The sequence below is a fragment of the Bufo bufo genome, chromosome 6 (assembly GCF_905171765.1).
Source record: "Bufo bufo chromosome 6, aBufBuf1.1, whole genome shotgun sequence".
Classification (NCBI taxonomy): domain Eukaryota; kingdom Metazoa; phylum Chordata; class Amphibia; order Anura; family Bufonidae; genus Bufo; species Bufo bufo.
The window spans coordinates 438,985,192-439,012,238 of record NC_053394.1 but is presented as its reverse complement, the minus strand read 5'-3'; the positions used below and the strand labels follow the sequence as shown (position 1 = coordinate 439,012,238).

Genomic DNA, 27,047 nt, shown 5'->3' with positions numbered 1-27,047 from the left:
GGTTTTGTGGCAGCCTGCGAGACCTGCGCTCGTGCCAAGGTCCCTCATTCACGGCCATCGGGTTCTCTCCTCCCGTTACCCATTCCTTCCCGTCCTTGGACGCATCTGTCCATGGACTTCATTACGGACCTGCCTCGTTCCTCTGGGAAGACTGTGATTCTGGTGGTAGTGGACCGTTTTAGCAAAATGGCACATTTCATTCCCTTTCCTGGGTTACCCAATGCTAAGACGCTGGCGCAAGCGTTTGTTGATCATATTGTTAAATTTCATGGCATTCCTTCAGACATCGTTTCTGATAGGGGCACGCAATTTGTTTCCAGATTCTGGAAGGCCTTCTGTTCTCGCTTGGGGGTTCGCTTGTCGCTCTCTTCTGCTTTTCACCTGCAGTCGAATGGTCAGACCGAACGCGTTAATCAGAATCTAGAGACATATCTGCGCTGTTTTGTGGCGGAGAATCAGGAGGATTGGTATTCTTTTTTGTCCCTTGCTGAGTTTGCTTTAAATAACCGTTGCCAGGAGTCCTCTGATAAGTCACCATTTTTTGGTGCATATCGGTTACATCCGCAGTTTGGGACATTCTCTGGAGAAGGGGTCTTCTGGTTTACCTGATGAGGAGAGATTTTCCTAGTCTTTGTCATTTATTTGGCAAAATATTCAGGGTAATCTGAAGAGGATGAGTGAGAGATATAAGCGTGTGGCGGATAAGAGACGTGCCTGGTCCGGACCTGAATGTTGGTGATCTGGTGTGGTTGTCTACAAAGAATATCAAACTGAAGGTTCCCTCCTGGAAGTTGGGTCCTAAGTTTATTGGGCCTTACAAGATCTTGTCCGCCATCAATCCCGTTGCCTTCCGTCTTGACGTTCCTCAGACTTGGAAGATCCATAATGTTTTTCACAAGTCCCTATTAAAACCTTATGACCAACCCACTGTACCCTCCTCTTCCGATTATTGTTGATGGTAATCTTGAATTTCAGGTCTCTAGGATTGTGGATTCTCGCATTATCCGTGGTTCTCTTCAGTACCTCGTTCATTGGTAGGGTTATGGTCCTGAGGAGAGGATGTGGGTCCCAGTGGCGGACATTAAGGCCACTCGTCTCATCAGGGCTTTCCATAGGTCTCATCCTGAGAAGGTGGGCTCTGAGTGTCTGGAGTCCACCCGTAGAGGGAGGGGTACTGTCACCGCCAGTTCTGTGAGAAGATCTGGCAGACGTTCTTCTCTACCTCTTGTATGATGTTCTTTGTTTTGGTTTCACTTTTTCATCTCCTTTCCTTCTGCCAGGTGTCACTTATTTCGACTAATCCTCTTCCTTTATAATCCCTCCCATACTGCCTCACTTTGCGGTTTATACTACTTCCTGGATGAGGTGTTCACTGCTGGAGGCTGCTTCTGCTGTTTGTTCAGATAAGTTATTTACTTTATTGTGTTGCTGGCTTGATTCTAGGTGACCCTTACTCCGTCCGTATTAAGTGCAGGGAGCCGGTGGTCATGTCCCCTCACTATTATAGGGTTTTCAGGTGTCACACAGTATTAGGTAGGCGGGCATACAATCGTCTACCATACAGATCCTTGCATGTGCATAGCAGTCAGGGAGAGCTCTTAGGGTTTTATAGGGCTCACCTATAAGCTCCTTAGTTTGGGATCAAGCCAGTCGCTTGTTTATTTATATGTTCCAGCTATCTGCTAACTTCGTCCGTGACATGGGTAGATTGGAGTCCCTAGAACTTCCTTCTTCCTCCATCCTTCTCCACCTCTCCTCTGTCTTTTTACAGAGGGGTGGTGGTGAAGGGAAGACGCATCATAGGTGGGTAGGGGGAGGGATTGGTTTGGGTTTTTTTTGGTGGGAAAAAAGATGTTAAATATTGATATGTTTAAATGTAATAAAAACTAGCTCCGACTCAGAAACTAAATCAAATCAAGCTCCAATCCGAAACGTAATAAAAATGGTCCCAGATTCGGAAATGCAATAAAAATGGACCCTGACTCAGAAAGGTATTGTAACGGGACGCCGATGGCGCACTCGGTCTCCAATCAGCCGCAGACCTGCTGCTTAGCTTCAGGAGCGAGGATCTGTGTTTGGCCTCGTTCCCAGGGCGGCCTTGCTAGCTGGTAGGCTCCCTGCTCCTAGGTCTGCCTTGAGCGCCGAGCTGATCACTCGGTGCTCGACTTGTCTGTTTGTCGGTCATGTGACGCTGGCCACGTCACATGACCCTCACTCCCCACTATAAATACAGGCGGCCTGCTGGCCACAGGTTGCCTGTGATTTTCGGCCTATAGGCTGTGTACTTCATTGTTATTAAGCTACCTCTGGAATTGAACCTCGATCCGCCTCTTGACACCTCTTTTGCCTGCTCCCTGTACCTTGACGCTACCTCTCGGATTTTGACCTCGGCTTGTTTACGGATTTGTCTTTGCCTCTTCCCTTGTTCTGATGTGACCTCCTGGGCTGACCTCGGCTAGTTGACCCACCTCGCCTTCTGTTTTTGTTCTACCTCTTGTCCGCTTATTGTAACTTCTCAGTGGCTGTCCTCTTCCCTGTTGTCTCTTTCTCTCTGCTTGCACTTAGTAAGTTAGGGACTGTCGCCCAGTTGCGCTCCGTCACCTAGGGCGGGTGGTGCAAGTAGGCAGGGACAGGGGACCGGGTGGCAGCTCAGGGGGTGCACCTCCGCTCTATCTTGATTCCTGTGACTCTACCCGTGACAAGTATGTCATGGTATTAGTCTACATATAGAAATAATACTGCCAAAACACTTCTAACACTAACCCTGAACTCAAAAATGTAATAAAAAACGAGCCCCGACTCGGAAATGTAGTGAAAACGAGCCCCGACTCGGAAAAGCAATAAATATGAACCCCTACTCAGAAACTAAATAAAAACAAGCTCCGACTCCAAAACGTTATAAAAACGGGCCCTGACTCAGAAAAGTAAAAAAACATATCCTGACTCAGAAAGGTATGTCATGGTATCAGTCTACATATAGAAATAATACTGCCCAAACACCTCTAACCCTAACCTCAGAAACTAAATAAAAACACGCCCTGACTCGGACACGTAATGAAAACGAGCCCTGACTCAGAAAGGTATGTCATGGTATTAGTCTACATATTGAAATAATACTAGCAAAACACCTCCAACCCCTTGCCTAATGCTGCCCTTATTGCACCACCCCCCAAGACCCACACTGCCTATACTCCCTGTCCCCTAGCCGTGTGTGGCTGGCACAACCTTCCATGGTCTAACCTTCATTCTCCATCCAGCACCCTAAGGCCTGGAAAGTCTAAGATTACCTCTTCATCGCCGTGGGGGCCACTATTCCCTTGGAGATCTGGGCTCGGAGAAGTCAATTAATTCAGTCAAGGGAGAAATCACTGAATCAGCTTTTTATTAATGCCCTGTGTGCCCTGCAGTGCAGTCATATGTCACTGTACAGGCAGTGATGGAGAACAGGAGCCCCTGGGGGTCACAACTGCATTCTAGGGGGACGCCGCAGAGGCTGCCACGTGTCTTTTATCAGCACAGCCTCCTCGCCATAGGTCTGCACACACTGCCGCACCACCGCCAGAACCTTCTGCAGCCGTCTGTCCAGGGCAGCCAGGTGCGGCTCAGTCAGGACGGTGTCCAGGGGATCAGCGCTCAATGACTCCCTCATGACGTCACTCAGCCTATACTCGGGTAAGGCAAGGAGATTCAGCCGCTGCCAGGTGTCATCCTTCACCCTGCAAGACAAGGGGTATGACTGTCAGAGGAAGGGGCATGGATTACCCCTTCATGCCAAATATGACATTGGGGGTCATCTAACAAATTCTCCCTCTACCCACTATTTGTTGCACAGGCGTTCTTACACCGGCATTGCGGGGGCAAATGTACTAATTTCATGCCAGAAAACAGATTTTGCACACACCATAAATTAGGCGCATCTTCCGGCAGCAACGCCGGCATAAATAAAAAGACCGTCTTAATAAAGGACCGCCTTTGTGTGGATCCAGAACAAGAAAAACTACATGTGCCTCCAGGTCAGAAGTGTCCTGCAGCTGCACAGGAGAATGCCCCCTGGTGGTGGTGCTACTACTCACACGCAGCACTGGTAGAGGGGAGCCAGGATGGAAAGCTCATCTTGTGAATGCCGCCCGAACCTGTAACATACAAAGAGAGAGGTGTCAGCGGCGCCACTGATCCTGTACATCTGCAGGTGGGGACAAGAGTCACACTGACAGGAAGCTCACCCGCGGGCGTTGTCCAGGTGCAGCAGAAACCCATCATCTCCAAACTGTCTGAATATTTCGTAATGATGGCGGTCCATGTTTCCTGAGAAGAAGAGACAGAAGGTCTACAGCTGGGGAGGAGATTCCCATCACGCACTCAGAGTACCCCAGGCAACGGGGCGTGTGGCCAAGATGCCGCAGTGTTACCGTCGTTTGAATGAGGCCTAATTTGTGGCTGAGTGTCACCAGAGACATTATCCACGGATGACACGCGCCACCATGTTTTACATTCAGTTCGGAAGTGGGAATAGAGGGGTCCGGCACAGGGACCACCACTTACCCATTAAGAAGTCAAATATGGCCAGGTCCATCATGTTGAGGAGCCGTCGGGTGTTACTATACGGATGGCGCTGCTTCACAGAGTCACAGTAAGAAGGATTCGTCTCCCACCTGAAGAAGAAACAAAAGTACAGAGTAAGTGACCCCAAAGACGAATGACACAGCGAGGACCTGCCAGACGTCATCACGATGGAGCGTGTCCTGTCCTTAACTTCCAGTCAGCAGCAGGTGTTCACCAGGGGTGAGAGGAGAAGAAAAGGGGCACTAATGGGGATATTACTATTACTGCGGGGGCTCTAATGGGGGCATTATTAATCCTGGGGGAAACTAAGAGGGCATTACTATTACTAGGAGCACTATTAATTCTGAGGGCGCTAATGGGGAAACTTAATTCTGGGGAAGACCCTAATGGAGGATTATTAATTTTGGGGGGCATTAATGGGGCATTACTATTACTATGAGCACTATTAATTCTGGGGGAGCTAATGGAGGCACTTAATTCTGGGGGGGCCCTAATGGAGGATTATTAATTCCGGGGGGCACTAATAGGTGCATTACTATTACTGGGGTGGCACTAATGGAGGCATTAATATTACTGGGGGGGCTCTAATGGGGGCATTAATTATTCTGGGGGCAACTAATGGGGAAGTACTATTACTAGGAGCACAAATAATTCTGAGGGCGCTAATGGGGGCACTTAATTCTGGGGGGACTCTAATGGGGGCATTATTAATTATGGGGGGCACATATAGGGGTATTACTATTACTGGAGGCACTAATGGAGGCATTAATATTACTAGGGGGCTCTAATGGAGGCATTAATATTACTAGTGGGCTCTAATGGGGGCATTAATATTACTGGGGGGCTCTAATGGAGGCATTAATATTACTGGGGGGCTCTAATTGGGACATTATTAATTCTGGGGGGCACTAATAAGGCATTACTATTACTAGGAGCACTATTAATTCTGAGGGCGAAAATGGGAGCACTTAATTCTGGGGGGCACTAATGGGAACATTATTAATTCTGGGGGGCACTGCCAGGGGTATTACTATTACTGGGGGGCACTAATGCAGGCATTATTAATTTTGGGGGGCACTAATGGGGCATCACTATTACTAGGAGCACTATTAATTCTGAGGGCGCTAATGGGGGAACTTAATTTTGGGGAAGGCCCTAATGGAAGCATTATTAATTTTGGGGGGCATTAATGGGGCATTACTATTACTATGAGCACTATTAATTCTGGGGGAGCTAATGGAGGCACTTAATTCTGGGGGGGCCCTAATGGAGGCATTATTAATTCCGGGGGGCACTAATAGGTGCATTACTATTACTGGGATGGCACTAATAGAGGCATTAATATATTACTGGGGGACTCTAATGGGGGCATTATTAATTCTGGGGGCAACTAATGGGGCAGTACTATTAATAATTCTGGGGGGCACTGCCAGGGGTATTGCTATTACTGGGGGGAACTAATGCAGGCATTATTAATTCCGGGGGGCACTAATAGGTGCATTACTATTACTGGGATGGCACTAATAGAGGCATTAATATTACTGGGGGACTCTAATGGGGGCATTATTAATTCTGGGGGCAACTAATGGGGCAGTACTATTAATAATTCTGGGGGGCACTGCCAGGGGTATTGCTATTACTGGGGGGCACTAATGCAGGCATTATTAATTTTGGGGGGCACTAATGGGGCATTACTATTACTAGGAGCACTATTAATTCTGGGAGCACTAATGGGGGTACTTAATTCTGGGGGGCGCTAATGGGGGCATTATTAATTCTGAAGGGTATTACTGGGTGGCATTATCCATTCTGGGGGGCGCTAATGGAGGCATTAACATTACAGGAGGGCAATAATGGGGGCACTATTAATACTTGGAGCCACATTATGACATAGCAACTTAACACGCTGTGTTAAGCCACGCCCCCACAGTCCACGGAGATGTGGTGTATGACATCATGAGTGTCCATATGGATGCAGTATAGGACACAGTATAGGGGCGACGGCGGCAGGGCACAGGGAGATGAACTCTTCCATTGTGGAAGCGCTCATCTCCATAGTCATCTGTATCGCCGTCCTCAGGACAGCGATACAGACGGCTGTGCTGCGGCGGGGGAGGGAGAGGTGTGTTCCTTCCCCTTCCTCTGATAGGCTGCAGGCACTAGGCCGGCAGCCTATGAGAAGCCGGCGGCGCGATGACGTTATCGCGCCGCCTGAGCCGTACAACGTGGGACACAGGCCAGAAGAGGCCTGCATCGCATCCCTGACATGGAGGTAAGTATAAGGGTTTATTTTTTATTTGATATGTGTACAATAGTTTTACTGGCACATTGGGGGGGCTCTTGTTACTGGCACATGATGGGGGGCCTCTTATTACTGGCACATGATGGGGGGGCTTATTACTAGCACATGATGGGGGGGGTTATTACTGGCACATGATGGGGGGTTATTACTAGCACATGATGGGGGGGGTTATTACTGGCACATGATGGGGGGGCTTATTACTGGCACATGATGGGGGGGCTTATTACTGGCACATGATGGGGTGCTTATTACTAGTACATGATGGGGGGAATTCTTATTACTAGCACATGATGGGGGGGGTGCTAATTACTAGCACATGATGGGGGCTCTTGTTACTGGCACATGATGGGGGGCCTCTTATTACTGGCACATGATGGGGGGGCTTATTACTAGCACATGATGGGGGGGTTTATTACTGGCACATGATGGGGGGGGCTTATTACTGGCACATGATGGGGGGCTTATTACTAGCACATGATGGGGGGGTTTATTACTGGCACATGATGGGGGGGGGCTTATTACTGGCACATGATGGGGGGGGGCTTATTACTAGCACATGATGGGGGGCTTATTACTAGCACATGATGGGGGGAATTTTTATTACTAGCACATGATGGGGGCTCTTATTACTGGCACATGATGGGGGGGCTCTTATTACTAGCACATGATGGTGGGGGGCTTATTACTAGCACATGATGGTGGGGGGCTTATTACTAGCACATGATGGGGGGGGTTCTTATTACTAGCACATGATGGGGGGGCTCTTATTACTGGCACATGATGGGGGGCTCTTATTACTAGCACATGATGGGGGGGGCTCTTATTACTAGCACATGATGGGGGGGTGCTTATTACTAGCACATGATGGGGGGGTTCTTATTACTAGCACATGATGGTGGGGGGCTTATTACTAGCACATGATGGGGGGAATTTTTATTACTAGCACATGATGGGGGCTCTTATTACTGGCACATGATGGTGGGGTGCTTATTACTAGCACATGATGGGGGGGGGGGCTTATTACTAGCACATGATGGGGGGAATTCTTATTACTAGCACATGATGGGGGGGTTCTAATTACTAGCACATGATGGGGGCTCTTATTACTAGCACATGATGGGGGGGGTGCTTATTACTAGCACATGATGGGGGGGTTCTTATTACTAGCACATGATGGTGGGGGGCTTATTACTAGCACATGATGGGGGGAATTTTTATTACTAGCACATGATGGGGGCTCTTATTACTGGCACATGATGGTGGGGTGCTTATTACTAGCACATGATGGGGGGGGGTGCTTATTACTAGCACATGATGGGGGGAATTCTTATTACTAGCACATGATGGGGGGGTTCTAATTACTAGCACATGATGGGGGCTCTTATTACTAGCACATGATGGGGGGGTGCTTATTACTAGCACATGATGGGGGGGTTCTTATTACTAGCACATGATGGTGGGGGGCTTATTACTAGCACATGATGGGGGGAATTTTTATTACTAGCACATGATGGGGGCTCTTATTACTGGCACATGATGGTGGGGTGCTTATTACTAGCACATGATGGGGGGGGTGCTTATTACTAGCACATGATGGGGGGAATTCTTATTACTAGCACATGATGGGGGGGTTCTAATTACTAGCACATGATGGGGGCTCTTATTACTAGCACATGATGGGGGGGGGGTGCTTATTACTAGCACATGAAGGGGGGGCTCTTATTACTAGCACATGATGGGGAGGTGCTTATTACTAGCACATGATGGTGGGGTGCTTATTACTAGCACATGATGGGGGGGGTTCTTATTACTAGCACATGAAGGGGGGCTCTTATTACTAGCACATGATGGGGGGGGGGGGCTTATTACTAGCACATGATGGGGGGGGTGCTTATTACTAGCACATGAAGGGGGGCTCTTATTACTAGCACATGATGGTGGGGTGCTTATTACTAGCACATTATGGGGGGGCTCTTATTACTAGCACATGATGGGGGGCTCTTATTACTGGCACATGATGGGGGCACATTTTTTACTGGCACATGATTAGGGCACATTTTATTGGCACATTATTGGGGGCACTTCTTACTGGCACATTATTGGTGGGCACTATAGGGGCATCTACTGAGGCCACAAATAAGGGGTATTTTATATGGGGGCTCTGTACAGTAGCATTTTATACTGGGACACATTATGGTGGGTACTATGGGGAAGGGGGGAGAGGAGTACTATGGGGTCATCTACGGGGGGCACTAAGAAGGGGTATTTTATACTTGCAAATTATAGGGGACACAGAGCATCTACTGGGGCACTATATATGGGGCATTTTATACTGGTACATTAAAGGGGGCACTAGGAGGAAGGGGGATAGGACCACTATGGGGGCATTCAGTGGGGGCACTATATAGGGGTATTTTATACTGGCACATTATGGGGGCACAATGGGGACATTAGCTCACCTGGGGGCATTACAAGGGGGTATTTCTTGCACTGTCTATTATAAGGAGAATTATTTCTACTGGGGGGCATTATGGTGGGCTTTATTACTCCCCCATGGTATGACCCCCTAGTAGCAGCACCAGCCTCTCCCTGCTCTGCTATTCCTCTGCCCCTTCTCCAAATCCTTACTATGAAATCTTTCTCATTAGTGTAAAACACAACATCAGCTCCGCCGAGCCCCCGGCCAAAGTGTTGAAGTGGCGTCCGCGATACCCAAGGGCCAAGACAAGTAACTGTAAGTTTTCATGTGAAATATGTTCGTTAAACATATAGCCTACACTGTGCTACACAATATACAGTATACCACTACACTGTGCTACACAATATACAGTATACCACTACACTGTGCTACACAATATACAGTATACCACTACACTGTGCTACACAATATACAGTATACCACTACACTGTGCTACACAATATACAGTATACCTCTACACTGTGCTACACAATATACAGTATACCTCTACACTGTGCCCCACAACGTACAGTATACCGCTACACTGTGCCACACAATATACAGTATACCACTACACTGTGCTACACAATATACAGTATACCGCTACACTGTGCCACACAATATACAGTATACCTCTACACTGTGCACCACAATATACAGTATACCGCTACACTGTGCCCCATAATATACAGTATACCACTACACTGTGCTACACAATATACAGTATACCACTACACTGTGCCACACAATATACAGTATACCACTACACTGTGCTACACAATATACAGTATACCGCTACACTGTGCCACACAATATACAGTATACCTCTACACTGTGCCACACAATATACAGTATACCACTACACTGTGCTACACAATATACAGTATACCGCTACACTGTGCCACACAATATACAGTATACCTCTACACTGTGCACCACAATATACAGTATACCGCTACACTGTGCCCCATAATATACAGTATACCACTACACTGTGCTACACAATATACAGTATACCACTACACTGTGGAGTCTGTTCTATAAGCACCATTGTTTTGTGGCGGCGGACAGAAAATAATCTGGAAGTGCCCCTCCCGAGATCCGCCACTGACAGAGATGTGGTGTATGACAACACAAGTGCCCATATGGACGCGTTATAAGACATCACGTTACAGAGCGTCCACAGAGATGTGGTGTATGACATCATGAGTGTCCATATGGACGCGGTATAGGACATCATGTGACAGAGCGTCCACAGAGATGTGGTGTATGACATCATGAGTGTCCATATGGATGAGGTATAGAACGTCACGTGGCAGAGCGTCCACAGAGATGTGGTGTATGACATCATGAGTGTCCATATGGATGAGGTATAGAACGTCACGTGGCAGAGCGTCCACAGAGATGTGGTGTATGACATCATGAGTGTCCATATGGATGAGGTATAGAACGTCACGTGGCAGAGCGTCCACAGAGATGTGGTATATGACATCACAAGTGTCCATATGGACGCGGTATAGGACATCATGTGACAGAGCGTCCACAGAGATGTGGTATATGACATCACAAGTGTCCATATGGACGCGGTATAGGACATCATGTGACAGAGCGTCCACAGAGATGTGGTGTATGACATCATGAGTGTTCATATGGATGAGGTATAGGACATCACGTGACAGAGCGTCCACGGAGATTTGGTGTATGACATCATGAGTGTCCATATGGACGCGGTATAAGACATCATGTGACAAAGCGTCCACAGAGATGTGGTGTATGACATCATGAGTGTCTATATGGATGCAGTATAGGACATCACGTGGCAGAGCGTCCACAGAGATGTGGTTTATGACAACATGAGTGTTGTCATAAACCACGTTTATGTGGATGCTGCCATGTGATGTGGACAAGGCTGCAGCTTCATCTCACTACCCCCAACATCAGACTACTACCCCCAGTCTCAGAGATATCCAGAAACACATCCCCCTCATCTGTCTGTACTATCACTAGCAGGGGCCGGGATCACTACCCCCAACATCTGACTACTACCCCCAGTCTCAGAGATATCCAGAAACACATCCCCCTCATCTGTCTGTACTATCACTAGCAGGGGCCGGGATCACTACCCCCAACATCAGACTACTACCCCCAGTCTCAGAGATATCCAGAAACACATCCCCCTCATCTGTCTGTACTATCACGAGCAGGGGCCGGGATCACTACCCCCAACATCAGACTACTACCCCCAGTCTCAGAGATATCCAGAAACACATCCCCCTCATCTGTCTGTACTATCACGAGCAGGGGCCGGGATCACTACCCCCAACATCAGACTACTACCCCCAGTCTCAGAGATATCCAGAAACACATCCCCCTCCCCTGTCTGTACTATCACTAGCAGGGGCCGGGATCACTACCCCCAACATCAGACTACTACCCCCAGTCTCAGAGATATCCAGAAACACATCCCCCTCATCTGTCTGTACTATCACGAGCAGGGGCCGGGATCACTACCCCCAACATCAGACTACTACCCCCAGTCTCAGAGATATCCAGAAACACATCCCCCTCCCCTGTCTGTACTATCACTAGCAGGGGCCGGGATCACTACCCCCAACATCTGACTACTACCCCCAGTCTCAGAGATATCCAGAAACACATCCCCCTCATCTGTCTGTACTATCACTAGCAGGGGCCGGGATCACTACCCCCAACATCAGACTACTACCCCCAGTCTCAGAGATATCCAGAAACACATCCCCCTCATCTGTCTGTACTATCACTAGCAGGGGCCGGGATCACTACCCCCAACATCTGACTACTACCCCCAGTCTCAGAGATATCCAGAAACACATCCCCCTCCCCTGTCTGTACTATCACTAGCAGGGGCCGGGATCACTACCCCCAACATCAGACTACTACCCCCAGTCTCAGAGTTATCCAGAAACACATCCCCCTCATCTGTCTGTACTATCACTAGCAGGGGCCGGGATCACTACCCCCAACATCAGACTACTACCCCCAGTCTCAGAGATATCCAGAAACACATCCCCCTCATCTGTCTGTACTATCACTAGCAGGGGTCAGGGATCACTACCCCCAACATCTGACTACTACCCCCAGTCTCAGAGATATCCAGAAACACATCCCCCTCATCTGTCTGTACTATCACTAGCAGGGGCCGGGATCACTACCCCCAACATCTGACTACTACCCCCAGTCTCAGAGATATCCAGAAACACATCCCCCTCCCCTGTCTGTACTATCACTAGCAGGGGCCGGGATCACTACCCCCAACATCAGACTACTACCCCCAGTCTCAGAGTTATCCAGAAACACATCCCCCTCATCTGTCTGTACTATCACTAGCAGGGGTCAGGGATCACTACCCCCAACATCTGACTACTACCCCCAGTCTCAGAGATATCCAGAAACACATCCCCCTCATCTGTCTGTACTATCACTAGCAGAGGCCGGGATCACTACCCCCAACATCAGACTACTACCCCCAGTCTCAGAGATATCCAGAAACACATCCCCCTCATCTGTCTGTACTATCACTAGCAGGGGCCGGGATCACTACCCCCAACATCAGACTACTACCCCCAGTCTCAGAGATATCCAGAAACACATCCCCCTCATCTGTCTGTACTATCACTAGCAGGGGCCGGGATCACTACCCCCAACATCTGACTACTACCCCCAGTCTCAGAGATATCCAGAAACACATCCCCCTCATCTGTCTGTACTATCACTAGCAGGGGCCGGGATCACTACCCCCAACATCAGACTACTACCCCCAGTCTCAGAGATATCCAGAAACACATCCCCCTCATCTGTCTGTACTATCACTAGCAGGGGCCGGGATCACTACCCCCAACATCTGACTACTACCCCCAGTCTCAGAGATATCCAGAAACACATCCCCCTCATCTGTCTGTACTATCACGAGCAGGGGCCGGGATCACTACCCCCAACATCAGACTACTACCCCCAGTCTCAGAGATATCCAGAAACACATCCCCCTCATCTGTCTGTACTATCACTAGCAGGGGCCGGGATCACTACCCCCAACATCAGACTACTACCCCCAGTCTCAGAGATATCCAGAAACACATCCCCCTCATCTGTCTGTACTATCACTAGCAGGGGCCGGGATCACTACCCCCAACATCAGACTACTACCCCCAGTCTCAGAGATCTCCAGAAACACATCCCCCTCATCTGTCTGTACTATCACGAGCAGGGGCCGGGATCACTACCCCCAACATCTGACTACTACCCCCAGTCTCAGAGATATCCAGAAACACATCCCCCTCATCTGTCTGTACTATCACGAGCAGGGGCCGGGATCACTACCCCCAACATCAGACTACTACCCCCAGTCTCAGAGATCTCCAGAAACACATCCCCCTCATCTGTCTGTACTATCACGAGCAGGGGCCGGGATCACTACCCCCAACATCTGACTACTACCCCCAGTCTCAGAGATATCCAGAAACACATCCCCCTCATCTGTCTGTACTATCACTAGCAGGGGCCGGGATCACTACCCCCAACATCAGACTACTACCCCCAGTCTCAGAGATATCCAGAAACACATCCCCCTCATCTGTCTGTACTATCACTAGCAGGGGCCGGGATCACTACCCCCAACATCAGACTACTACCCCCAGTCTCAGAGATATCCAGAAACACATCCCCCTCATCTGTCTGTACTATCACGAGCAGGGGCCGGGATCACTACCCCCAACATCAGACTACTACCCCCAGTCTCAGAGATATCCAGAAACACATCCCCCTCATCTGTCTGTACCATCACGAGCAGGGGCCGGGATCACTACCCCCAACATCAGACTACTACCCCCAGTCTCAGAGATATCCAGAAACACATCCCCCTCCCCTGTCTGTACTATCACGAGCAGGGGCCGGGATCACTACCCCCAACATCTGACTACTACCCCCAGTCTCAGAGATATCCAGAAACACATCCCCCTCATCTGTCTGTACCATCACGAGCAGGGGCCGGGATCACTACCCCCAACATCAGACTACTACCCCCAGTCTCAGAGATATCCAGAAACACATCCCCCTCATCTGTCTGTACTATCACTAGCAGGGGCCGGGATCACTACCCCCAACATCAGACTACTACCCCCAGTCTCAGAGATATCCAGAAACACATCCCCCTCATCTGTCTGTACTATCACGAGCAGGGGCCGGGATCACTACCCCCAACATCAGACTACTACCCCCAGTCTCAGAGATATCCAGAAACACATCCCCCTCATCTGTCTGTACTATCACGAGCAGGGGCCGGGATCACTACCCCCAACATCTGACTACTACCCCCAGTCTCAGAGATATCCAGAAACACATCCCCCTCATCTGTCTGTACTATCACTAGCAGGGGCCGGGATCACTACCCCCAACATCAGACTACTACCCCCAGTCTCAGAGTTATCCAGAAACACATCCCCCTCATCTGTCTGTACTATCACTAGCAGGGGTCAGGGATCACTACCCCCAACATCAGACTACTACCCCCAGTCTCAGAGATATCCAGAAACACATCCCCCTCATCTGTCTGTACTATCACGAGCAGGGGCCGGGATCACTACCCCCAACATCAGACTACTACCCCCAGTCTCAGAGATATCCAGAAACACATCCCCCTCATCTGTCTGTACTATCACGAGCAGGGGCCGGGATCACTACCCCCAACATCTGACTACTACCCCCAGTCTCAGAGATATCCAGAAACACATCCCCCTCATCTGTCTGTACTATCACTAGCAGGGGCCGGGATCACTACCCCCAACATCAGACTACTACCCCCAGTCTCAGAGATATCCAGAAACACATCCCCCTCATCTGTCTGTACTATCACTAGCAGGGGCCGGGATCACTACCCCCAACATCAGACTACTACCCCCAGTCTCAGAGATATCCAGAAACACATCCCCCTCATCTGTCTGTACTATCACTAGCAGGGGTCGGGATCACTACCCCCAACATCAGACTACTACCCCCAGTCTCAGAGATATCCAGAAACACATCCCCCTCCCCTGTCTGTACTATCACTAGAAGAGGCCGGGATCACTACCCCCAACATCAGACTACTACCCCCAGTCTCAGAGATATCCAGAAACACATCCCCCTCATCTGTCTGTACTATCACTAGCAGGGGCCGGGATCACTACCCCCAACATCTGACTACTACCCCCAGTCTCAGAGTTATCTAGAAACACATCCCCCTCATCTGTCTGTACTATCACGAGCAGGGGCCGGGATCACTACCCCCAACATCAGACTACTACCCCCAGTCTCAGAGATATCCAGAAACACATCCCCCTCATCTGTCTGTACTATCACGAGCAGGGGCCGGGATCACTACCCCCAACATCAGACTACTACCCCCAGTCTCAGAGATATCCAGAAACACATCCCCCTCATCTGTCTGTACTATCACTAGCAGGGGCCGGGATCACTACCCCCAACATCAGACTACTACCCCCAGTCTCAGAGATATCCAGAAACACATCCCCCTCATCTGTCTGTACTATCACTAGCAGGGGCCGGGATCACTACCCCCAACATCAGACTACTACCCCCAGTCTCAGAGATATCCAGAAACACATCCCCCTCATCTGTCTGTACTATCACTAGCAGGGGCCGGGATCACTACCCCCAACATCAGACTACTACCCCCAGTCTCAGAGATATCCAGAAACACATCCCCCTCATCTGTCTGTACTATCACTAGCAGGGGCCGGGATCACTACCCCCAACATCAGACTACTACCCCCAGTCTCAGAGTTATCTAGAAACACATCCCCCTCATCTGTCTGTACTATCACGAGCAGGGGCCGGGATCACTACCCCCAACATCAGACTACTACCCCCAGTCTCAGAGATATCCAGAAACACATCCCCCTCATCTGTCTGTACTATCACTAGATGGGGCCGGGATCACTACCCCCAACATCTGACTACTACCCCCAGTCTCAGAGATATCCAGAAACACATCCCCCTCATCAGTCTGTACTATCACTAGATGGGGCCGGGATCACTACCCCCAACATCTGACTACTACCCCCAGTCTCAGAGATATCCAGAATCACATCCCCCTCATCTGTCTGTACTATCACTAGCAGGGGCCGGGATCACTACCCCCAACATCAGACTACTACCCCCAGTCTCAGAGATATCCAGAAACACATCCCCCTCATCTGTCTGTACTATCACTAGCAGGGGCCGGGATCACTACCCCCAACATCTGACTACTACCCCCAGTCTCAGAGATATCCAGAAACACATCCCCTTCATCTGTCTGTACTATCACTAGATGGGGCCGGGATCACTACCCCCAACATCTGACTACTACCCCCAGTCTCAGAGATATCCAGAATCACATCCCCCTCATCTGTCTGTACTATCACTAGCAGGGGCCGGGATCACTACCCCCAACATCAGACTACTACCCCCAGTCTCAGAGATATCCAGAAACACATCCCCCTCATCTGTCTGTACTATCACTAGCAGGGGCCGGGATCACTACCCCCAACATCTGACTACTACCCCCAGTCTCAGAGATATCCAGAAACACATCCCCTTCATCTGTCTGTACTATCACTAGCAGGGGTCAGGGATCACTACCCCCAACATCTGACTACTACCCCCAGTCTCAGAGATATCCAGAAACACATCCCCCTCATCTGTCTGTACTATCACTAGCAGGGGCCGGGATCACTACCCCCAACATCAGACTACTACCCCCAGTCTCAGAGATATCCAGAAACACATCCCCCTCATCTGTCTGTACTATCACGAGCAGGGGCCGGGATCACTACCCCCAACATCAGACTACTACCCCCAGTCTCAGAGATATCCAGAAACACATCCCCCTCATCTGTCTGTACTATCACGAGCAGGGGTCAGGGATCACTACCCCCAACATCAGACTACTACCCCCAGTCTCAGAGATATCCAGAAACACATCCTCCTCCCCTGTCTGTACTATCACTAGCTGGGGCCGGGATCACTACCCCCAACATCAGACTACTACCCCCAGTCTCAGAGATATCCAGAAACACATCCCCCTCATCTGTCTGTACTATCACTAGCAGGGGCCGGGATCACTACCCCCAACATCAGACTACTACCCCCAGTCTCAGAGATATCCAGAAACACATCCCCCTCCCCTGTCTGTACTATCACTAGAAGAGGCCGGGATCACTACCCCCAACATCAGACTACTACCCCCAGTCTCAGAGATATCCAGAAACACATCCCCCTCATCTGTCTGTACTATCACTAGCAGGGGCCGGGATCACTACCCCCAACATCAGACTACTACCCCCAGTCTCAGAGATATCCAGAAACACATCCCCCTCATCTGTCTGTACTATCACTAGCAGGGGCCGGGATCACTACCCCCAACATCAGACTACTACCCCCAGTCTCAGAGATATCCAGAAACACATCCCCCTCATCTGTCTGTACTATCACTAGCAGGGGCCGGGATCACTACCCCCAACATCAGACTACTACCCCCAGTCTCAGAGATCTCCAGAAACACATCCCCCTCATCTGTCTGTACTATCACTAGCAGGGGCCGGGATCACTACCCCCAACATCAGACTACTACCCCCAGTCTCAGAGATATCCAGAAACACATCCCCCTCATCTGCCGGTGCACACGATACCTGCCTGTACGGCTGCATCCTCTGCCAATGACTTCCTGCACCAGGTACACATCCATTCATACTATTGTAGGATGAGGGCCCATGGGTGTAAGTGCCGTACAATAGACGTGAATGAGGCTGAGCCATGCTGACACCTCGTGATGGAGTCTCCATCATGTCACGCTCCAGGGGCTTGGACCAGACCATTATCTTTTACGGTAAGTTAACTCTTTCACTGTCCAATCCAAAGAACATGTTGTGGATATTTTCCTGGCAAAGGACTGGCTGAGGGGATCATTACCTATAGGAAATACGTATATTGAGCTTAGGGTCTGTATCTCATGTGCCAATTTATTACTTGTAAATCGGATCTCGTAGATACAGGTGAAACTCGAAAAATTTGAATATCGTGCAAAAGTCCATTTATTTCAGTAATGCAGCTTAAAATTAGAATTTTGTGAAAAGGTTGAATATTCTCAGCTCAAAGTGTCGCCCTCTAGTCGGCTAATTAATCCGTACCCCCTGAGCAAAGGGGACCTGAGATTGAGACTTTGGGGTTCCATAAGCTGTAAGCCATAATCATCCGAATTATAACAAAGGCTTGGAATATCTCTGCCTGTAATGAGTCTCGTGTGTTAGTTTCACCTGTTAAGTTGCATTACTGAAATAAATGAACTTTGTACGATATTCACATTTTTCGAGTTTCACCTGTATTTTTATTGAACACCTTCACTGTGCAAGAGTAATCGGAGGCAAGCGGGAGCGTCAGATCTGGTGGGAATGATGACATCACCACACTGAGGTGCGGAGCTCCACACGTTCAGTGGCCTGGGGACAACCCAACCCCACAAAAATGAATGGCTTACTTACTGCTCTTTTCCAGTGAAAGTATAGGAGCGGATCCAGGGGTTGGGGACTGAGAGTCGGGGTGCAGTGCTGAGAGGCGGCAGGAAGACTGAGAGGGAGCCCTCTAACATGTGGGGGTCCCCGCACACCGCGTACTCCGTCTTACACATGTACAAACACTTGGAGTAGAAACACACGTTGTTCACTGAGGAAACAACAAAGCGCAAATATCAGAGCAAGAATTGGCTCCTCCCCTTCATTTACATACAGTGTCACCACCCTTTCATTTGCATACACGGTACTCCTTCACCTCTTTTACAAACACAGTACTCCTCCCCTCATTGACATACCCAGTGCTCCCTCATTTACATACACAGTGCCCCTCCCCCTCATTTACATACAGTGTCCCCTCATTTACATCCACAGTGTCTCCCCCCTAATTTACATACAGTGTCACTACCCTTACATTTACATACACAGTGCCCCTTCCTATGATTTACACACACAGTGCCCCTCCCCCTCATTTACATACATAGTGTCACCACCCTTTCATTTACATACACGGTACTCCTTCACCTCTTTTACAAACACAGTACTCCTCCCCTCATTTACATACACAGTGCCCCTTCCCATGATTTACACACACAGTGCCCCTCCCCCTCATTTACATACAGTGTCCCTCCCCCTAATTTACATACATAGTGTCACTTCCCTTACATTTACATACACAGTGCCCCCTCATTTACATACACAGTGTTCCTCCCCCTCATTTACATACACAGTGCCCCTTCCCATGATTTACACACACAGTGCCCCTCCCCCTCATTTACATACAGTGTCCCTCCCCTTAATTTACATACATAGTGTCACTTCCCTTACATTTACATACACAGTGCCCCCTCATTTACATACACAGTGTTCCTCCCCCTCATTTACATACATAGTGTCACTACCCTTACATTTACATACACAGTGCCCCCTCATTTACATACACAGTGTTCCTCCCCCTCATTTACATACATAGTGTCACTACCCTTACATTTACATACACAGTGCCCCCTCATTTACAGACACAGTGCCCCTTCCCCTCATTTACATACACAATACTCCTCCCTCTCATTTACATACACAGTGCCCCATCATTTGCATACACAGTGCCCCTCCCCCTCATTTACATACACAGTGCCCCTTCCCCTCATTTACATACACAATACTCCTCCCTCTCATTTACATGCACAGTGCCCCATCATTTGCATACACAGTGCCCCTCCCCCTCATTTACATACACAGTGTCCCCCACCCACCAATACCTGGTGAGACAAAGAACACGATCTTTAGCTCAGGGTTTTCCGTCGCCTCCAGAACGTCCTGAGTTACATTAATGAGACGTCCAGAAACCGGGGGGACACGGCGGAAATCCAGAATCCTGCGGCACAGGAAGATGGGGGTCATTCCTCCAGTGATACATGTGTGTATGGGGGTCACTCCTCCAGTGATACATGTGTGTATGGGGGTCACTCCTCCAGTGATACATGTGTGTATGGGGGTCACTCCTCCAGTGATACATGTGTGTATGGGGGTCACTCCTTCAGTGATACATGTGTGTATGGGGGTCACTCCTCCAGTGATACATGTGTGTATGGGGGTCACTCCTTCAGTGATACATGTGTGTATGGGGGTCACTCCTCCAGTGATACATGTGTGTATGGGGGTCACTCCTCCAGTGATACATGTGTGTATGGGGGTCACTCCTCCAGTGATACATGTGTGTATGGGGGTCACTCCTCCAGTGATACATGCGTGTATGGGGGTCACTCCTTCAGTGATACATGCGTGTATGGGGGTCACTCCTCCAGTGATACATGCGTGTATGGGGGTCACTCCTTCAGTGATACATGCGTGTATGGGGGTCACTCCTCCAGTGATACATGCGTGTATGGGGGTCACTCCTCCAGTGATACATGCGTGTATGGGGGTCACTCCTCCAGTGATACATGCGTGTATGGGGGTCACTCCTCCAGTGATACATGCGTGTATGGGGGTCACTCCTTCAGTGATACATGCGTGTATGGGGGTCACTCCTCCAGTGATACATGCGTGTATGGGGGTCACTCCTCCAGTGATACATGCGTGTATGGGGGTCACTCCTCCAGTGATACATGCGTGTATGGGGGTCACTCCTCCAGTGATACATGCGTGTATGGGGGTCACTCCTCCAGTGATACATGCGTGTATGGGGGTCACTCCTCCAGTGATACATGCGTGTATGGGGGTCACTCCTCCAGTGATACATGCGTGTATGGGGGTCACTCCTCCAGTGATACATGCGTGTATGGGGGTCACTCCTCCAGTGATACATGCGTGTATGGGGGTCACTCCTCCAGTGATACATGCGTGTATGGGGGTCACTCCTCCAGTGATACATGCGTGTATGGGGGTCACTCCTCCAGTGATACATGTGTGTATGGGGGTCACTCCTCCAGTGATACATGCGTGTATGGGGGTCACTCCTCCAGTGATACATGCGTGTATGGGGTAACTCCTCCAGTGATACATGCGTGTATGGGGGTCACTCCTCCAGTGATACATGCGTGTATGGGGGTCACTCCTCCAGTGATACATGCGTGTATGGGGGTCACTCCTCCAGTGATACATGCGTGTATGGGGGTCACTCCTCCAGTGATACATGCGTGTATGGGGGTCAACCCTGCAGTGATACATGCGTGTATGGGGGGCACTCGTCCAGTGATACATGTGTGTATGGGGATCACTCCTCCAGTGATACATGTGTGTATGGGGGTCAACCCTGCAGTGATACATGCGTGTATGGGGGTCACTCCTCCAGTGATACATGCGTGTATGGGATTCACTCCTCCAGTGATACATGCGTGTATGGGGGTCACTCCTCCAGTGATACATGCGTGTATGGGGGTCACTCCTCCAGTGATACATGCGTGTATGGGGGTCACTCCTCCAGTGATACATGTGTGTATGGGGGTCACTCCTCCAGTGATACATGCGTGTATGGGGTAACTCCTCCAGTGATACATGCGTGTATGGGGGTCACCCCTGCAGTGATACATGTGTGTATGGGGGTCACCCCTGCAGTGATACATGTGTGTATGGGGGTCACCCCTGCAGTGATACATGTGTGTATGGGGGTCACCCCTGCAGTGTCCTGTGTGTGTATGGGGGTCACCCCTGCAGTGATACATGTGTGTATGGGGGTCACTCCTCCAGTGATACATGTGTGTATGGGGGTCAACCCTGCAGTGATACATGTGTGCATGGGGGTCAACCCTGCAGTGATACATGTGTGTATGGGGGTCAACCCTGCAGTGATACATGTGTGTATGGGGGTCACCCCTTCAGTGATGTATGTGTATGGGGGCACTCCTGCAGTGTCTTTTGTGTGTATGTGGGTCACCCCTGCAGTGTCCTGTGTGTATGGGGGTCACCCCTGCAGTGACGTATGTGTGTGTGTATGGGGGTCACCCCTGCAGTGTTCTGTGTGTGTATGGGGGTCACCCCTGCAGTGACGTATGTGTGTGTGTGTATATGGGGGTCATCACTGCAGTGTTCTGTGTGTGTATGGGGGTCACCCCTGCAGTGACATGTGTGTGTGTATGGGGGTCACCCCTGCAGTGACATATGTGTGTGTATGGGGGTCACCCCTGCAGTGACATATGTGTGTGTATGGGGGTCACCCCTGCAGTGACATATGTGTGTGTATGGGGGTCACCCCTGCAGTGACATATGTGTGTGTATGGGGGTCACCCCTGCAGTGACATATGTGTGTGTATGGGGGTCACCCCTGCAGTGACATATGTGTGTATGGAGGACTCCAGTGACCGCTGCTTCTGGATATACCCACATCATCTGTGAGAGCCGCATATAGAATGGGTGGTACAACTGGAGCAGACTTCAGTGTTTCTCACCGGTCGAGGTGGAATGCGGCGATCTCCGCGTTGTGTCGCTGGAAGTCTACGAAGTAGAAGAAATCTTCTGGTGTCTCCTCCTCTCGTTTCTGTCTTATAAAGGAAGAATCTCTTATCAGACCCAAGGGCACAATTTAGGACAGAGTCCATCAAGGAAACCCCCAGCTCTAGCCCCCCACCTCACCTACCTCATGGGCTTAAACATGGCTTTCCCAAAGTCCTGGAATTGCAGGACCAACTTCAGGTGCGTCCCGCTTGGCTTTACAACTGCAAATGGTAAAGAGACATTACTGATCTCATTGTGGGGCCCCTGTAATAGGGGACCCCAGGGATTGCAAGACAGTCCCACACTGGAGACCCCAGAGAATGAACAGCTTTCCCATCCAGGAGACTCCAAAGAATGTAAGATGGTGCCACACAGGAGACTCCAGATTGTAAGATGGTGCCACCCAGGAGACCCCAAAGATTGTAAGATGGTGCCACCCAGGAGACCCCAAAGATTGTAAGATGGTGTTACCCAGGAGACCCCAAAGATTGTAAGATGGTGCCACCCAGGAGACCCTAAAGATTGTGAGATGTGCCCACCAGAAGACCCCAAAGACTGTAAGATGGTGCCACCCAGGAGACCCCAAAGATTGTAAGATGGTGCCACTCAGGAGACCCCAAAAATTGTAAGATGGTGCAACCCAGGAGACCCCAAAGATTGTAAGATGATGCCACCCAGGAGACCCCAAAGATTAAGACTGTCCCATCCAGAAAACACCAAAGATTGTTAGACGGTGCCACCCAGGAGACCCTAGAGATTGTAAGATGGTTCCACACAAGAGATTATAAGATGGTGCCACTAAGGAGACTCCAGAGATTGTAAAATGGTTCCACACAAAAGACCCCAGAGATTGTAAGATGTGTCACCCAGGAGACCCCAAAAATTGTAAGATGGTGCCACCCAGGAGACCCCAGAGATTGTAAGACGGTCCCATCCAGAAGACCCCAAAGATTGTAAGATGGTGCCACCCAGAAGACCCCAAAGATTGTAAGACTGTCTCATCTAGGAGGCCCCAAAGATTGTAAGATGGTGCCACCCTACAAGGCGGTATTCTGAGGCACATGCATCTCCAGCTCCTAAGATAGAGATGCCCAATATAGGGAATGTATCCGTTCCCTACGCGTGGCAGAGAGGGCGCTGTCCTCTCGACCATCTAAACGACTATTGCAACAAATCATTCTAAGCTTAAAACGCTGACACCTTCCACAACTGAAGAGTTGATCCATTAGACTAGACAGCGCTTCTTTACATATGGCACCAAACCTCATACCGTGTTAGCTGGACAATTAAAAGACCGCTCAGCCGCTTCTACTGCCCATGCAATCAGGGACCATCGGGGTACCCTTCAATACCACTCTATGGTGATATCCAATCTGTTTCATGATTATTACTCTGACTTATATCCCCCCCCCAGTGATGAGACAACGAGGAAGGAATTGATAGATGAGTTTCTGGCCGCCTGCCCTCTTCAGCCATCACGGTTGAGGAAGTTAGGGATGTCATCTCTGAATTGCCTAGTGGTAAATCGCCTGGCCCCGACGGGTTGTCGGACAAATATTTCAAAATATTGGGAGATTTTCTGACCCCACACATGCTCGATCTGTTAAAGGGACTCCTAGCAGGGGATAGGACATCTGATTTCATTAAAATTCACATATAACTTATCACCCAGCGGATGGCTCCAGCTATCGACCTATTAGTCGCCTAAATTCTGACTTGAAGATATTCACAAAATTATTAGCAAATCGCCTTAACACTTGGCTCCACCACTTAATCCACAAGGATCAAGTCGGATTTGTCCGATTTCGCCAACCGGGGGACAATACTAGAAAGGTCATAGATTTAATAGACCCTGCGGGATTGGGAGGGATCGAGGCCCTATTATTGAGCCTTGAGGTGGAAAAGGCCTTTGATCGCCTAAACTGGGACTTTATGTTCCGAACCCTGCACCATTATGGCTTTAAAGCCTCTTCATAGCTGCTCTGCGGGGCCTCTACTCCTCCCAAGCACGATGGTTCTACTACCTTCCTCCCACTGACCTCCCCTACTGATCTATAATGGGACTCGCCAGGGCTGCCCTCTCTCCCCCTCCTCTATGTGCTTAGTATTGAGCCCCTGGTCACCCTCATACGTAATAGTCCAGACATTTAGGGAATCCCATTCTCCATCTCCCTTCTTTGCAGATGACATGTTACTCACCTTAACGAACCCTTTTCTCTACTTACCTAACCTTCATGCAGTTCTAGATTGTTACAGTAAGCTCTCCAGTTACAAACGTAACATCACCAAGACAGAGGCATTACCGACTAACATCCCTCCCGATCGGCTCCACCACCTCCAATAATTATTCCTGGTGCACTCACTCCATTAAATATTGAGGCATACACCTCACGGCCAAGTATCCTTCCCTGTATAAAGCAACTTCCCTCCTGTACTATCTGTTTGAAACGCTCCCTGTGAGGGTGCCAGCCACGGCCCTTCGCTCAATTCAGTCTGCATTTGTCACTTTTGCTTGGAATTATAAATGCCATTGATTCGCTAAACTGATTTTAATGGCGCCTATTTCCAAGGGAGGCTTTTCACTTCCCACTTATATGACTTAGCAACCCATCTAAGTCATATTGTCTCTTGGTCTACGCTTCATTAATATAATGGATGGACTGAGGTGGAGCGACTGTGGTTGGCACAGACTCATCCTGGGACCTTAATCTGGGGCCCTCCCCCATCCATTCCAGCCTCTGACTTGCTTAGTCCCATGTTATTTACTAGGGAGATGTGGTACAGGAGTAGGATTAGATATGGCCTCTCTACGCTCCGCTCTCTGCAGAGTATAAGGGACAGGACATAACAGAGCAGATGTGAGAAGATGCCAAGCATAATGGACAGGACATAACACAAAAGAGGTGAGAAGATACAGAGTATAAGGAACAGGACAGAACACAGTGTAGGTGAGAGGATACTGAGTATAAGCAACAGGACAGGACACAGGAGAGGTGAGAAGATACAGAGTATAAGGGACAGGACACAGGAGATGTGAGAAGATACCGAGTATAAGAGACAGGACAGGACACAGGAGATGTGAGAAGATACCAAGCATAATGGACAGGACACAGGAGATGTGAGAAGATACCGAGTATAAGGGACAGGACACAGGAGAGGTGAGAAGATACCGAGAATAATGGACAGGATAGGAGACAGGAGAGGTTAGAAGATACAGAGTCTAAAGAACAGGACAGAACACAGGAGAGGTGAGAAGATACAGAGTTGTGAGAGTTATGGTCCATATATCTGTTATTGACATAGGTATACAGTATAAAGAAATATATTTGTGCAATGTTAGCTTGAACCAAGATTAAAAGTTATCATATTTCACTGATTTGTACGTGTTGGCCTGAGGATGTACACGAAGGCCATCTGCAATTGTGCTTTCTTAGGATAAAGCAAGGGAAAAGGGAGTATTATCTGCTGATTAGTTACACAATAGTAACTAAAATGTGTAGTTTCAGGCAGATATAAATCAATTGCTCCAGATGTTTTCAACATATTTTTCGAGGATAATCATCCCAGGTGTCCAGTCTGCGTTTCCAAAATAGGCAAAAAGCTTTGAAACGTGAACTTTGTAACTTGATTACTTTCCAAATGACATATACCCTTGTTACATAATGATAAGATGTATGCAAATGTATCACATGTAATTGTATATTCTTAGTTATCCAATCATAAATGTTGTAACCACCCAGAAACACCCAGTTACTCCCATAACCCTCCAGGTATATCAATAAACATTTTGAGGTGGTCCGGAGATCTCCTCAGATATAATCCTTGATTGTGTCTGTGCTATCGGCCGATTGATTGATTCTTGGGTTACATTGATTACCTTGTACCTGAACATTGAACTACTCTAACATTTCTTGGAGGCCCCAGCGAGATTTCCACATGCTGGTCGAGGACTGAACCGCAGGGGAGCGACACCCACGGATTGGGGAACGCAAATTCTAGGTCAGTGAACCCTTGACTCACTGGCTTTCTTAAATTTGTGGCCTGTGCCTCGGGATCAGTCCGACGCCGGGTTCGGATATCATTCAGGTACTGTAGAAGGTGATTAATTGGATTACTGTCTTTGATTTGAAGTGTTATTGAGTTACTACAGTTGCAAGAAAAAGTATGCGAACCCTTTGGAATGATATGGATTTCTCCACAAATTGGTCAT

At 49.2% G+C, this 27,047-nt stretch overlaps 1 protein-coding gene across 1 annotated transcript in view; it reads right to left on the bottom strand.

Annotated features, from left to right (window-relative positions):
- Window positions 1–3,364: 3,364 nt before the first annotated feature.
- The window catches only part of FAM20A (FAM20A golgi associated secretory pathway pseudokinase), an 88,017-nt gene continuing 64,334 nt past the window's right edge, over window positions 3,365–27,047 (bottom strand). Inside the window, exons 4-11 of the mRNA XM_040434867.1 lie at window positions 22,980–23,058; window positions 22,792–22,884; window positions 20,164–20,279; window positions 18,878–19,058; window positions 4,543–4,652; window positions 4,224–4,305; window positions 4,074–4,133; window positions 3,365–3,716 (exon numbers count right to left, since the gene is read on the bottom strand). Coding sequence (XP_040290801.1) covers window positions 3,461–3,716; window positions 4,074–4,133; window positions 4,224–4,305; window positions 4,543–4,652; window positions 18,878–19,058; window positions 20,164–20,279; window positions 22,792–22,884; window positions 22,980–23,058 — 977 coding nt within the window. The 3' untranslated portion in view covers window positions 3,365–3,460. The remainder of the gene's footprint in view (window positions 3,717–4,073; window positions 4,134–4,223; window positions 4,306–4,542; window positions 4,653–18,877; window positions 19,059–20,163; window positions 20,280–22,791; window positions 22,885–22,979; window positions 23,059–27,047) is intronic.